Below are 15,173 nucleotides of genomic sequence, written 5' to 3'. Positions count from 1 at the left end.
GCACTGAAGGGTGCCAAGTCAGTCCCTAATTAGCAGTGCATTTAATTAATAAAACAGGTGCACAGCATTGCCTGCCATTACAATCATGCTGCACTGCACAATCACTATGGATGACTCACTTTGTTCTTGATAGAAGAGCCTAATCCAACAATTCCCCAAACCAAGGTTACAACCCTCGATGTAAATGCCCAACTCAATCCTTGAAGGCCACTATTAGTGTCTCCAAGACCTTGTTAATGTGAGGGCCTGTCAGACTGCCAGTTAAAAGCTTTCAAAGCTAAATGGACCTAAAGGGAATTTCCCATTGAGGTGTGAAGTAACAGGTTGAGCATTTTCAATAAAATGAGGTGTAAGTGACCAAACAAATGCCAGTTAGGAGCAATTTTGTCCTGTAGTATTGAGTGTCATGTCCCAGACGAGATTTTTAATTTATGAAAACACAAAACACACAAACAGTGCTGTTAAACTAAGAAATATAATTTATTGCATAAAAATTATATTTAGTTACAGGTAAGAAGGCTAGACATTTATTTACAATTGGTACTTGACAGAGACAAAATAATGTCACTGAATCCATTTTGTTTTCTGTAAAAATGTCTGACTTCTTGAACAAAGGCTGAGTTTATCTCTTTGAAGGGAGCAAGTTCAAATCCAGTACAGCTCCAGCATAAGTTTTCCAGCAATATGGCCAAAAATCCAGTGGACACTGAAGTGAACTGTATGAATAAACACTGTAATCTAAAGCTAGCCAGTCTCTGTAAAAAGAAGTTAGAGAAGTGTTCAGGCATCCAAAGCACCGAACTGGTTGTGTTTAGGTATTTCTTCATGGCAAAGACCTGCAGGGTACAAGTTCACAATGTTAGTCACAACATGTGCTGAAGCTTTTGACTCCTTTAGCTTCCACGGACAGTGATCCAAGTTTCCCAGTCCAGATGGAGACTTCCAACACAGACAAACATCTCCAGGTGTGTTAAACCACTTTAGGATACAAAATCAAAACCCTGTCAATGTCCTTATCTGTAAAAATAGAGTTACTCTTCCAAGAAACAAAAGAAGTGGAAATGCTTCACTTTTCCTTTGTACTTGCATAGCACTTACACAGAGAAATGACAGATCTTAAGAATGTGCACATGTTGTATGTGCACACCCACCTGCCCACACATACCCATTCACACACACACACACACACACACATATGCGCACAAATGCTCAGTTCATTCACACAAAACAGTGACATGACTCACTGCTGAAGAGGTGGGATACTGCCAGTGTTTTGGTTTTTGTCATTTAAAGATGTGAACACTTTTTTTTCTTTTGCTTTGGGGGAAAAAAGACTCAATAACAGAATAGAAATGATGATGATGCTGCAATGACAGAATTTCAGTTCCTATCTGACAACAGTGATAATGCAAACAGCTTGAGGACCCTGATCACAAAGCAGGCAGCTTAGGAAGAAGATCAACACTATATTTCAATCTGAGTAAAAAGAGGCATGGCATAGTTACATGTGTCATCAACTAATTAAACTATAATTCAGTTTGTGTTGAGGTACATTTCTGTATATGGTCCCTTGCTGCACAACTGTCTCAAAATAAGGCAAATTTATTCAATAGTTATCACTTAACAGTGGGAACTGTTTTTAAGTTACAGTAAAGCAAAATGCCTCCATGATTAAACTTTCAATAAATTCACCGGGATCATCTCTAATTGAGTATTACATCTTATTTTTTACATTTTCAATAGATGCACAATGTAAAAAAAACAACATAAAAATAAAAAATGGTTTTGTTACTCACAACAAAGACATCAACTGTGCGCCTAAATTTCCCATTTGCCTCACTCTACTAGGATGAAAAAAAAAAAAGCAGCTCAGTAGCCTACACAAACAAGCACAAAGGATAAAATTGGCTCTATATGATCATAATGTTCATGACAATGAAAAAGCAATCCACAAATATGGATAATAAATTAAAGAGCGTTCCCCAAAGGAAACTTTTAAGGGATGATGCAGTTTATTCTCAGCAGATAGGAGTGTGGCAGAGCGATAGAGGAATGCAAGGAGAGATGAAAGAGAAACACCCCTGTGAGTCAGAATGATATGCCAAAGCTTTGAGGCATTTGTTGGTACAATATAAAGAGTCAGTCAAGTTATCTGCCAATTCTGAAACTAACTTTGCAATTCAATCTCCCACCAGAAAGAAGAGGCAGCTTTTCTCCAGCCAGAAGCGATATGACTCAAACCTGGAGGGTTTGATCTTTTTACGAAGCAGTTAGACAAGTAATCCTTGTCCGTGTGTCTCAGAGCTGATTAATGACCACTTTGTCCATGTGTGTCTTGGAGTGTGTGTGCAGCCTCAGGAGATTACAGGCAGGTAGGTGCTGCCTCTCATTCCATGCAAAGGAAAAAAGAAAGAAAGCCACTGCCATGAGGCGAGATGTTAAATTATACAGTTTTAAGCTGCTATGGAAATATGGGCAATTTCATGTTAGGAATGGTGTTATTGTGAGTGTTGAATACATAGATGACTGTTTTTCCCAAAGCATTGTTGTCAGTAATCAAGAATAATTTCTTTTTCAGAAATCAAAGACAGTTGACATCACATTTGTCAGATGACTTTACACCAGTTTTACGCCTTGGTACACTCTAACTAGTTTTCCATCTTTCGGATGCAGCATTACTTCTGAAATTTCAAGCTGAATCAAGTTAGGAGTGGAGTGGTCCGCATGGGAATGGGTTATGGTTGATATGTAGCTACAGTTGTCCATCATGGATTAGCAAAACAAGAGGTGAGGCAGAGGAGTACAGAGGGTATGTGTTAAACAACCCAAATGCTCTGTGGATTAAAGATTTGTGTCAGCATGTGCATATTCATAGGCAGGTATTCTCATTTTCATCCAATGATGGAAAGAAAAATGTCTTGCTTGCTCATTTGTTCCTTGCCCAATCAACAATCCCCATCTGTTGTCATGACAACTAGCACCTCACTTTTGCCCATCTCCTCCAGCGCGGTTGCCAGAGAGACCAGGTCTGCGTCACCTTGGTGACATGCTTCCCATAAGTCCAGTAGAACACCTGTGGGGCTTGGCTTTGTGGCAAAGTAGTTCAAATACCTGAGAACAAGAAAGATGAGGCAATATGTGAGAAGGAAGAGGTGCTCCATTACTGATTATAAAAAAAAATTAAATCATTAATAATGCCATTTGTTCCAAAAACTGTTGGCAAAACTTTATCTTGACAACTTCATTTTTGAATTCAGTATTCATAATGATGAAGCTCTCACCTGTCAAAGCCCAGACTGCGAGCCAGTAATCTCCAGTCACACCCTCGGGCACTGGGCACATCCAAACTGGCACAGATTTTCTGGCGGATGGATTCAGGCAGGCGAAAGGCGTAGGGTCCCACTTGAGAAGAAGGTAGGCAGGTACCTCCCGAGGGAAGAGGCGAGTGTGGTGGTTGAGTCTGTTTTTTTTTGAGAAGTTAAGAGTCATTGAGATTAACCTTTGAGTAAACATTTCAATATTTATCACAACTTTATAAGTGCTTGGCAAAGGAGCTTTCAGCTGTCGCCATTACCTCCTGGATATCTGTATGCAGCTGGAATATCTGTCCCTCCCCTTCCACCTGCCGGACACAGATCTTGCAGGCGAGCTGTGACACAGCCAGGCTGCCTCGCTCCAGGCTGAAGGTGCAATGGAGGGGTCTCTGACTACCACTCCAAATGTGGTAGAAAGGTATTTCCTGTCACACAAATGCACATGCTCAGGAAGAAAGCCAGAGGGAAAGTCTCAAAACTAAATGAAAGTGGCTTTGTTCTCAGCAGCACAATCGTGAATCATCTAGAACGCAGTTTCCATTTGAAGAGTAGAAAACGTGCTATAGTTAGATACTGGATATTGTGTGTATCTGTGTGTGTGTGGGAGCACAGATTTATTTCTAAAGCACAATGTCCATAAATTAGGTCCACCATCAGATTTCCTGTTTGTTTATTCAGAACAGGTTCAGACTGTAATCTCAGTGCTGCAGCGGAGAGAACACAGTGGAGTTTCAGTGTTTACGGCAGCAGTGAATAGTATTAAGTCCACAGGTTGTATTCTTACAGAAAACAACCAATATACTTTAGAGTTTATCATAAATCGTGAGTTTTCTAAGCCATTATTTTTCTTTATGTAGTCTTTCTCATTAACAACACTGACATTTTTCACTACTTTCACACCTTAAGCTTTAGATACATAACATATAGCAATTTAAAATGTGTCACCTGGTACTTGGCCAAAAGTTTGCTTCTCCAGTAAGTGTGAGGGATGTCGTGGATGGACAGGCGAAGATTGTGGTAGCTATCCTTGAAGAGCAGTGGCTTGGGATCTTCTAGTAAAACTCCACCAAGACTCCTCTCCAAGTCCAGCACCTCCTGCACAGACGCAGAGAACAGAGAGGACAAGCTATTTATTTTAACACCTTAATGAATTCCACAAATCTTGCTTCCAGATTAAAATGTGTTGTGCATTTTGCAGGTTCTCCAAGCGGAAATGTGTGAAAGCCAACAGTGTGAAAGCTGTTTGAACTTTAGCAGCCAGAAATCGTCCAATGTGATGTCAGCAAACCGCATGCTCATGCATACTATCCTAGCTGGTCTGCTAACATTTCATCCAATTTTTCCTCCAAAGAAGAAAAATATTCAACCACAGAGTTCAGTCACTTGATTGTTTAGTACAGGATTTGTGTTAGTTCCTACTATTCTGAGTTGTTGTTTCTTTTGGGACAAGAAGATTCAATATACTGTCCTAAAATTTCATTTGGAGAGGTAAGGTAGATCTAAAGGGTTGAGAGGCAACAGTGCGCCTCTATTGCCCAGAGCCACTATGGAAATAACTTATATTAACTTTATTATTTTATGACATGCCTCAATATAGCACACACTCTTTCTATCTGTTATATTCCATTCATACAGTTTTAAATTCACTTTATTATGTTTCTTGACTTTGCATGTCAAGTCCTATTATTCTGATGGTTATGCTTTTCGCTTGTGACTTTTAAATACATTTTTTGCTTAATAAAAGAAAAAAAAACAATCTGTTATAATTATACTTCAAGGATTCTTTTTTATGGGAGCACTAGTGAAAATGTGTGAAGTTAATGTAGACATGAGGTTTTAACAAAGAAGGTCAAATTACGGGATTAAAAAAAACTATGACATATCTGGATTTGCTTAAATAACTTGGACCAATTTGACTATTCAAAGAAAGAGAAATCACATACAATGCCATGCTAAGTCATAGAAATACTTTTAATATTCAAACTATAATTTTTAATATTTTCAGGAAACATGAAAATAATATTTGAGAGGGCTTTCAAGGAAATCTTTTTGCAAATGTTCTAAAAATTATTTCATGGTGAGAATTGAAAAAAAAAAATTTAGTTCAAGCTGAGTTACAACTTTATGCACTGGCAAAAACAGTCCTCTTCAGAGCGAAATTACCAGCATGGCAGTGTTCAGCAAATGCAGAATGACTGCAAGCAGCTGGTGCCATGTACATGAAGCTTCCTGGTACAAAGGGCTCATACTCTTAAGATTTTGTTAAAATTCATAGAAATATGACATTTTCCAAGGATTTCCCCTTAAGGCTAGATCACTGTGAAGATAAAAGTTACTCACAAACCATCTCAACCCTAAAGAAAGTTCCAAAGAAGTAGGAAGCAGAGAGGTGGGCTTTTAAAAGGCTTAAGAGTCTCATAAGTAGAGGAAAAAATGTCTCACAGAAATAGAGTTTGGAAGAGTGTTGTCCAAATGCTGAGTTATTCTAAATTCCTGAAACACTACAGAGGAGATCATGCAATTTCAATTTCATTAGAGATGCAATGCAGTATACCATAACATGATAAAAATGAAAGCTACGAGAAGAAACATACCATGTGCTGCAAATAAAAAAAATGCAACATTGACTCATGTGATTAATCTCCTTTGAAGCTAAAAGGTGCAGATATGCAGACACACATGTATCCACACAGATAAAAGGAGGCGTATGAAAACACAAGAGGTACCTTGAGTGCATGTGGAGTGTCATGGATACAGTAGATCCGGAGACTGTAGTCCAGAGAGAGACATGGTGCTCGAGGGGCAAACAGAGCCAGCTGCAGGCGTTTGCAGGCAGGTTGTGGAGGGCAGGACTGGCCTACGAGGCCGTACGTTCCCAGCTGCTCCATAAGGATGTGACAACATTCCTCCTCTAGCTGCAGGTAGCACGGTGATGACAAAGTCTCTTCTCCTACTGTCAGTACCTCCTGAGAAAAGACAAAAAGTGCTTTTAATGATACATCCGCCTCTAAGAAGAAATTCACCATTTGATACAAGTTTAACGATTCTCACCTCCCAAGCACCTTGGTGTGTTTGTGTTTTGAGTGTAAGGGTCCAGTCAGGTGTAGGAGTGTCTAGCTGGGCACAGTGGGGCATAGTAAGGACCACAGGTCGATTCAGTAGCATACCAGAAGGGCCACAGCTCACCACGGGACTAAGTACGGTCTGACTGCCCTCAGATGGTAACCTGTAATATTGCCCACAATGAGTTTGCAACAAAATACTGCTCTTCCTTTTTAAAAGCTAATTGCCATGACTATATTTGGAATTTGTTCAAATTTCTGTCCTCAGGAAAAATGACAAAATCACCAAATAAACTTCACAGTAGCGAGAATTGCATTAGAAGAGTAACTGATTGAGGTGAGAATGAGGTCTATTCTGCCTCCCGGCTGCAGAGACAGAAGGAGAAATAAAGGAGTAAAGAAGGACACTCACGTTGTTTTGTCCCACTTGTTAATAATGAGGTACATCTCATAAAACTTCCCCTGGGGGATTGTGCCAGGCGGGACCAACAAACTCACACCTGAGGGAGAAGATGTCAAGTTTAGTTTTAAATGTAATCAACATAAGAGGACACTGATTCACCGTATAGGTAAATGAATTCAGGCTTCACTGTAAAAATAGCTTCATGCGATGTGTATTACCTGTATTGGGGATGGTAAGGCGTCCTCCCAGGTTTCCCAGGGTGGCACTAGTGCTCAACCCTGGCTCTCTGGACAGAGTGTGGCTGTGAAACTCCCGTTCTCTACAAACAGTCCCCACCGATTTCAGGCTGAGGATCTCTCCATCACCTGAACCAATGTCAGCTGGGAGCTCCAGAGAGGAAAGAGTGGAGGAGTTGTACACCTTGATTTTCAGGCTGGGAATAGGGTCCAGCAAGGGAGAGGTGGTCATAGGAATTTTGTGGGGGCTGTCGTTGACCCCTTGCTGCAAGGAGAAGAGTGGCCCTCGGAAAGTGCCTGCTGTGGCTGTCAGATCAGGAGGAGCTGAGGGATGCAGGGGGTGTGGGTTATCTGTGGACAAAGGGAGGAGAGGGAAGAAGCTGTTTTCTTATCTCCAGAAATGACAAAAGCAGGGCTGAAACTGCTAAAAGTGAAGCGAGTGAAATGGATTAATGTTGATATAATTAATTAATTAATTAATTAATATTTGATGGCAAGACCAAGAGGAGGGACACCATGAAAAATGCTTAAAATGTGAAAAATGCAATGCAGCAAAGAACGGAGAGCTGACTGAGAAGAGATAATGGCACAATTAATTCATGGGGTGATAAAAATAGCAATGAGATAGTGAACTGAATTCTGACAAAAAGCTTCTGTGAAAGTGTCTAAAAACACAAGTGGGTCAGAAAATAAACAATGACAAAAAGATAAACTGAAAACAAATGTGTAGCCTGTGCACATTGTGTGAGAACTCACCCTGTCTGGGAGGCTTGTAGTTGCCTGGGTGGAACGCAGCCGTGAGAGCAGATGAAGAATCGGTTATGTCTCCGTGGAGATGGCGACATCGGCGGCGATATGCCAGCACTCCCACGCACAGTGCCATGACCACACTCAGCAACAAAGCCACCACCAAACCAGTGTAGACTGCTACACCCATACCTTGAGCCATGGCTGAAAGGAGAGCCGACAGGCAGCCAGTCAATGCATCATCAGCAAATGAGGAATCATCTTATTTTCTACGTATTGTAGTGTAAATAGAATGAATGAATTATTATAGTTTATGTTACTACTGAAACTGCTTATTTGTCTTCAACAATCAATTATCAGACTAGAAAAGTGCAGATCTGACTCATTTTTGTTTAACTCTCATCAGTGTTTAAACCACATTTTTTAAGTTGGACCATTTATTTAAAAAAAAGCTATGATAACTGGTCTTGAGTTTCAGTGACTGTACACTGGACTAAATTCACTTAAGCCCCACTTAAATTTAAGAAAATCCTATAAACAAGTGATGAACAGGAGGAGAAAGTCATGAAACACAACACTATCAGTGCTCATTAAGTATTTTTGTGAATAATGTGGTATGACATTGTTAATGCCCTGTCTTGGTCGTCAACAGCAAAGTCTTTCTTTGTTTTAAAAAGAGTTAAAATCTTTAATAACTGCTAACAGGGTTTTTACGTGTCTCCACTCCTGTTTGGCAATAGTCTCCAGGTCTTTTTCTGGCTTTTCTGGCAGATTCTTAATGGTACTTGGGTCTGGACTCAGGTCTGGAGTGGACTATGATCAGACTGCTTCAGAATATTGATGTTATTCTGTTAACTATTTGTACACCACTCCATCTAAAGCAGGTGAGTGTCTAGTTGGAAGGTTAAAAACTGCCCAAATCGAAGACCACCTGATGTTTTCCTCCAGAATTTAATGTTAATATTAAGATTTTTTTCACTTAGAAATATATTGTAGTTACAAATGTGTAATTAGTACCTCCAACACAATTAATGACTGTGTGTTGACACTTTTATGTCTTTTCTCACCAGAAAAATTTGGCATTGATATAAATTATTTGGGGAATAACTGCATAATATAAACAGAATTCGGACAACATTATTAATCAAATTAATAAACAAGGGCATAGTCATTGCTGAATTCTTTCATTAACTTTGATATCTACCTAAAACAATACTGGCAAACCCATCTGTGCATGAATACACTTACTTCAGTTGCTCCTCTTCAATACTGGGCTTAAACTGGTCAGACCCTGACGCTATTACAATGCAACAGATTGAGGATGATATCGACAGTCCTAAGGGCAACCTGGCAGCTGAATGGTTAGAGGGAAGATCACTGGGTCTAAAATGCCCTCAACAGCAGAGTCCCTGCCAGTCACACCCTCAGTGCACATCATTCTCATGCTCTCTGCCCACATTCCCCGTCTGTCTTTGCTGTGCTGTACGTGAGCAAAAAATATCCCAAAAAAATCATTAAAAGTCCTCCCTCTGTGTAAAAATGCAGCTCCTTTGTTCAGTTGAAGCTGACATGTGTCATTTTAGTGCTTACTCCCCCACTAATGTTACCTTTGAAGTATTACAGCTCAACATGGAGACATTGTCTAGTAAACAAATAGAAGGGATTAAGCATTAAATAGACTGGAAGTTCTGAAGATGTTAGATCAGATTCAGTAAAGCAGTATTGGAACGGAGACTGATGCGAAGCAAATCAGTAGCATGATGTGAAAAATCCAAATCACCTACAGAGTTTGTCAGTGTCATTATTAAATTTACTGCTTCACCAGTGAGCAATGTTAATTCAGTCACAGCAAGTCACTAACTGGTTTACACTAGCATCGCATTACCCCAGATAATATGATGCTAAAAAGCTCCACGTAGCAAAACAGATGCTGGTCTGTGAGCATCTGCAGATGCATCAAGTTAATTGTGGTTTTAGGTTTAATTCAAACTTGAAATGCATTTTTACACAGAATAATGTAGATAGCTTTTGTTGCCCATCTGTAACATTTAAAATTAACTCCCAGTGTACCCAGAGTCTCATTAAGAGTTTCTACTAACCAAGAGGGGGCGTACTGGACAGCAAAAGTAGAATGGGTGGGTTGGGGTGGGGGGTGGCCCTAACTTCACCTGCTCCCTCCTTCATTCTTCCACAGAAATCCTGTGCTGTGGAAAACATCCTGCCTTGTTCCAAAAAATATCCCAAAAAATACCAACCAACTGAACCAAATGGCTACAAACCAGTCATCCTAGCATCTCATATCTTGAAATTCCTCCAGAGACTGTTATTGGCTCACCTCAATAAGCAAGTGATCACATTTCAGGACCCATTACAGTTAGCATGTTGTAATGGGCTTGGGTTTGAAGACGCCATCATCTACCTGCTTCAGAGAGCCCACTCTCATCTGGTCCAATTAGGCAACACTTTGAGGATCTTGTTCTTTGATTTCTCAAGTGTTTTCATACAATTCAGTCTGCTCTATTATGTGAGAATCTTCATAAATTCCATGGGAAACATCTAGGTACAATCACCTGGATTTATGACTAGCTAAGAAACAGACCACAGTTTGTGAGACTAAAAGGTCGTGTGTCTGAGATGGTGGTCAGAAGCACAGGAGCACCACAAGGGACTGTACTCTCACCACTACTCTTCACACTGTACACCTCAGACTTCTAATACAACTCTGAGTCCAGTCATCTACAGAAATACTCTGACGAATCTGCAGTTGTGGGTGTATTAGTGATGGAAAAGAAGCTGAGCACAGAAAACTTGTCAATTTGTGAAATGGTGCAAAAAAAATAACCTCATCTTGAACACAAACAAAACAAAAGAGATGACTGAGGACTTCAGGAGGCACAGAAGTAAACAAAACACTGTCTACATCCTGGGAGAAGAGGTGGAGGTGGTGGTGGAGGTGTACCTTGGAGTTCAACTAAAAATACTGGACAGGGAAACACAACACAGGCCATCTACAAGAAGGGACAGAGCAGCTTCTTAAGGAAGCTAAAATCATTCAATGTCTGCACCAATGTTGTAAATTTTGATTCTTCACATTGTCTACACAGCACAGTGAATAAACAGTGCATTAAGTGTAATAATAATAATAATGGATTAGATTTATATAGCGCTTTTCAAGGCACCCAAAGCGCTTTACATTGTGTGAATCCATTATTCATCCACTCCTCACTCATACCTGGTGATGGTAAGCTACGTGTGTAGCCACAGCTGCCCTGGGGCAAGCTGACGGAAACGTGGCTGCCAGTCTGCGCCTACGGCCTCTCCGACCATCACCGAACATTCATCCACACATTCATACACCAGCGATGCCAACACTGGAGGCAAGGGAGGGTTAAGTGTCTTGCCCAAGGACACAACGACAGATGACTGCGGGAGCTGGAATCGAACCGCCGACCTTCCGATCATTGGACGACCTGCTCTACCGCCTGAGCCACTGTGAGGCTTCATTAAATTCAATGCAACACAAAAGGTACCGGAGATCATTCCTGCTAGATCACCCTCCAGAACAAGTCACTATCTCCTTCATCTTCATCTTATTATTGATTTTATTTGAAAAAAAAAATCACAATTTTCCCCTGGGATTAATTTATTTTCATTCTTTCCTGCTGTGGGATTGGTTTTGACTGGTCAGCAGGTTCTTCACCCCATGCTTAGCCCTGACTTCCCAATGCTAGCAGAGCCAGACCCAACCCGGACACGTGAGCCAGTCACACCACAGCAGAGAAGAGGCAAGAAGATGAGGAGCAAAGTTGGCAGGCAACAACAAAAGGAGAAAAGAAAAAAACAAGAAGGAAAAGCCAAGCTGGATATAGTGAGGAAGAGAGAACTAGATGAGAAGCAATTTGGCAAAAAAAGGACAGGAAGGAGGAAGATAAGGTTTTGATTTGTTGAGAGGACAAAGGGATTATAAGTGTGTTGAGGAGAGGAGAGGAGATAAGGATAGCCAAAGACACTGCAGAGCAGTAGGGAGACTAACAAAATGTGTGGAGGAGAAGAAAGCCGGAGGCAGGCGGGCTGGCAGAAGGGAGCTCCCATGCTCACGTGGAGCGACTGAACCGAATCTGACAGCCGTCCGCACTTATTATCAGAAACTGAACAATAGCAAATTAGGTGCATTACTGGGGCTACTCTCCCCTGAGTCCACATCACATTGAACTAAAGGAATTACCATCACTTAGATGTACACTAAATCACAGAGGAACTGAAAGTCAGTGAGAAATCAAATGTTTTTCATCCCCCCAACCCCAAACAAAGAAAACAAAAAATACTAAGCTTCAGAACTAAGGTTGTGTCCGAATGTGCACCCTACTCTCTATTTAGAGCCCTATATAGGGGTCACACCTTTTTGTCGGAGCGTCAGAATGTCCAGAGAGAAAAAAGTAGGGCACTCAAAATTACCCACAGTGCATCTTGAAAAGTAGTGAGCATCGATGGTCACTAGACAGGTCAATATAGACCACAATGCATTGCAGGGAGAAGCTCAACATGGTGCAAAAATTGAGCTGCGCGAAATTACCTATAAGCAAACAAACAAAGAATAAAATACAACATAAGGAATAAAAATAAAAATATTTACACACAACTTTGGATTGGATTTGGAATGACATCTTGACGCGGGTTGTGGTTGCCGTGGTGACGGCGGTAGTCACGTGGTGTGCAGCGAGGGAAAAAAAAGGCAGCTTTGTGTCCGAATCGCCAAGAGAATGAGTCACTATGTAGTGTGCTATGTAGTGCAGCCCTTTGTAGTGAACGAGGGGTTAGGAAGTGGGGTGGACATTCGGACACAGCCTATGAGTATGGGTGGAGGAGGTGCATCGCATAAACATTGAACCAGCTTTAAAACCTCAATTATGCTTTGTCAACACCGTACATGAGAGGAAGATGACACTCACAAACAGGTAGGACAGGAAGGTGACACCTGTTTTATCCTAACTTCATCTGAGATGACACAAAATGCTAGACACACTGAACTCCACTGCAACAGATGATAGGACTCCAAACTAGTATGAACACACACATACACACACACTTGTACAGTAACTAAACAGTATGAATTAGTGAAAGAGTAAAGTCATGGATGGTGAACTTACGATGGCTTGTATGTTCAATAGAGATCTTTTTATCTGTTTGAACAGGAGAAAAAACAAGAGAAGAAGAAAAGAAAGCAAACAAAAATATAAAAATGGATGGACTGATTGTTATGCAAATGAAATATATGATCATTTAATACAGGAAAAAAATATGAAAGCAATAATTCATCAACAATGAAAATATAAATTGAAACAAAAATACATACTACTATTAAAGAAAAATATTAACACTGAAGATATAATAGTAATAATAAGAAGAAACTGTAGAATGAAGTTGAACAGAATAGTTTATATTTTATGAAAGAAAAAAACAGTCTATTTCAAACTGACTGGATGAGAACAGCCAATTTACTATTTTAGAGATGAACAAGGGCAGTGGTGTTTGTGTGGTACACACCATAGATTAAAACCATGTCTCTGTAAACCCCGCAGGGTATGTTATCACCTTCTTCCTATGAAAACAAAAATCTGTCCCAATGGGAGCAGTCATTTCAAAGATAACACCAATGTGAATCATCCCTAAGCAGTTTGAAGAAAATCAAAACCATCTTTCAGGATTGTGCCACTTAGTGGATCTCAAATCAAATAACCTTCTCTCCATAGCATCATCAAAAGACCAAATGGCTTTCCTAAGTTTGCCATTCATCCAACATCAATTAGAATCTACAACGACACAGTGAATATGACGGGTCATGATGTCTCAGAGGACTTTACATTTATGACTGGGGTATTACACAAAGCTATTGGAGTGAGGTTTTAATATTTGGTTGTCTGAATTTAATCAGGGCAGCTTGTGACCACAGAAAAACTGGATTAGCATTCAGGGAAAATATAGATGTCAGTTAGTGATCTGTAGTTTGCCAAGGTACACACTTGAAGACTGTCTATAGAAAAGAGCTTCCCATCCTTCCTCTCTGTCAGAACTACTTCTGTACTCATTTTCCTGATGGCCTCCTGAGAATGCTTTTCTCCGTATGGCCAAATCAAACAGTGTATTTGTCTTGTCTCACAGCCGCACAGAAGTCTGTTTATGGTCTTGCGTGTGTGTCTGACAGATTTAAAGCAGTGTTGCTTTGAGTGTGGATGTGATTACCCACACTGCACACACATTCAGGAGGCTTGCTTTGAGTCTTGCGTGACTTTTAAAAGTGTGTTCTTGAATGTATCTCACTGCCTTTGTGGATGTGCAACTTTAAGATTCTAATGCACTGTCAGCTGGATTCCTCCCAGCTCATCACAGGCTGCACATCGGGTGTCAGTGTGAGTCTGACTCACTCTCATATGCTCTTCCCCGTGCTAATTTTTGACTTGGCCGTGTCATGCTCACTTCCCACTCGATCCGCTCTCTTAGCCTGCACTTGTGCTTTCATTCTTTGTCTCCTTCTTTCCGTCTGTGCTCTTTAGATGGGGATCAGTTTCCTTCTTTCTTTGTGAAGCTAAATTTTCCCTCATGAATCATCTTTTTGTGACTTGGCTCTTTTAACTTTCATCTCTCCACACATTCACACTTTAGCGGCGCTGCGATTGCTAAACACCTCAGGAATACGGCTCTATACAAAATAGCTTTGAAATGCTATTCACTTTATAAAACTGTGAACCAGGAGCAAAGAAATCACTGCGGGCAAGATTTTCTATTATCAACTGAACAACCACCTGAAGCAGCAAACATGCTGTCAGGGAATTTACCCCTATGGCTACATTTGGAATTTTCTTTCAGATTTTACACAGTTGAACTATTTGCATTAGTAAACTGAATTTGCCAAATGCTAATGAAGGCAGTGAAGGGCAGAGGGAAGAATATTTATCTCACATCAAACTAAATATTTACCTTGACTTGACATTTACGTAACCACTAAGTCACTTCAAACAAAGTGGAGACTTACTTCTTGCACACAGCCCCTCAGTGCAATTTTTGCTCTCCATCATGCTGCCGCTGCAGTGCTTTCCTCCATTGATGGGTGGGGGGGCTTGACACTCACGGCTGCGCCAGTGGGTGCACTCAGTCCCGCAGGCGGACCACTTTGCCCACTCTGTCCAGCCTCCGTCCACTGGAATGACAACATAGATATGAGTCCTTTTACAGTCCTTTTACATGGCTCCAGGTAGAAGGAGATTGTACATGACATTATTATGGTGGATGATGTAATTGCTGGAAGTGTCTTTGTTTTGCAGTTTGCTGCTTTGGAGTCAGGATAATGTGACACATGGCAAAATCAACACAGTTGGAATGGAGTTTGACAGTAAAACATTTCTGGGAGCTATAT

General features: G+C 40.7%; 1 protein-coding gene across 2 annotated transcripts in view; it reads right to left on the bottom strand.

The window, feature by feature from the left end:
* Positions 1-467: 467 nt before the first annotated feature.
* Positions 468-15,173, bottom strand: part of unc5b (unc-5 netrin receptor B) — a 53,435-nt gene continuing 38,729 nt past the window's right edge. Inside the window, exons 8-18 of one of the 2 annotated variants that reach the window (XM_042010965.1) lie at positions 14,793-14,957; positions 12,910-12,942; positions 7,772-7,966; positions 6,998-7,366; positions 6,789-6,876; positions 6,366-6,540; positions 6,041-6,280; positions 4,260-4,409; positions 3,575-3,739; positions 3,282-3,460; positions 468-3,111 (exon numbers count right to left, since the gene is read on the bottom strand). In XM_042010965.1, coding sequence (XP_041866899.1) covers positions 2,946-3,111; positions 3,282-3,460; positions 3,575-3,739; positions 4,260-4,409; positions 6,041-6,280; positions 6,366-6,540; positions 6,789-6,876; positions 6,998-7,366; positions 7,772-7,966; positions 12,910-12,942; positions 14,793-14,957 — 1,925 coding nt within the window. In that variant the 3' untranslated portion in view covers positions 468-2,945. The remainder of the gene's footprint in view (positions 3,112-3,281; positions 3,461-3,574; positions 3,740-4,259; positions 4,410-6,040; positions 6,281-6,365; positions 6,541-6,788; positions 6,877-6,997; positions 7,367-7,771; positions 7,967-12,909; positions 12,943-14,792; positions 14,958-15,173) is intronic. The other variant, XM_042010967.1, reaches the window with a different exon arrangement.

The sequence above is a fragment of the Melanotaenia boesemani genome, chromosome 16, assembly GCF_017639745.1.
Source record: "Melanotaenia boesemani isolate fMelBoe1 chromosome 16, fMelBoe1.pri, whole genome shotgun sequence".
Taxonomy (NCBI): domain Eukaryota; kingdom Metazoa; phylum Chordata; class Actinopteri; order Atheriniformes; family Melanotaeniidae; genus Melanotaenia; species Melanotaenia boesemani.
Note: the sequence above shows the minus strand (reverse complement) of the source record. Positions and strands in the feature narration are given on the sequence as shown.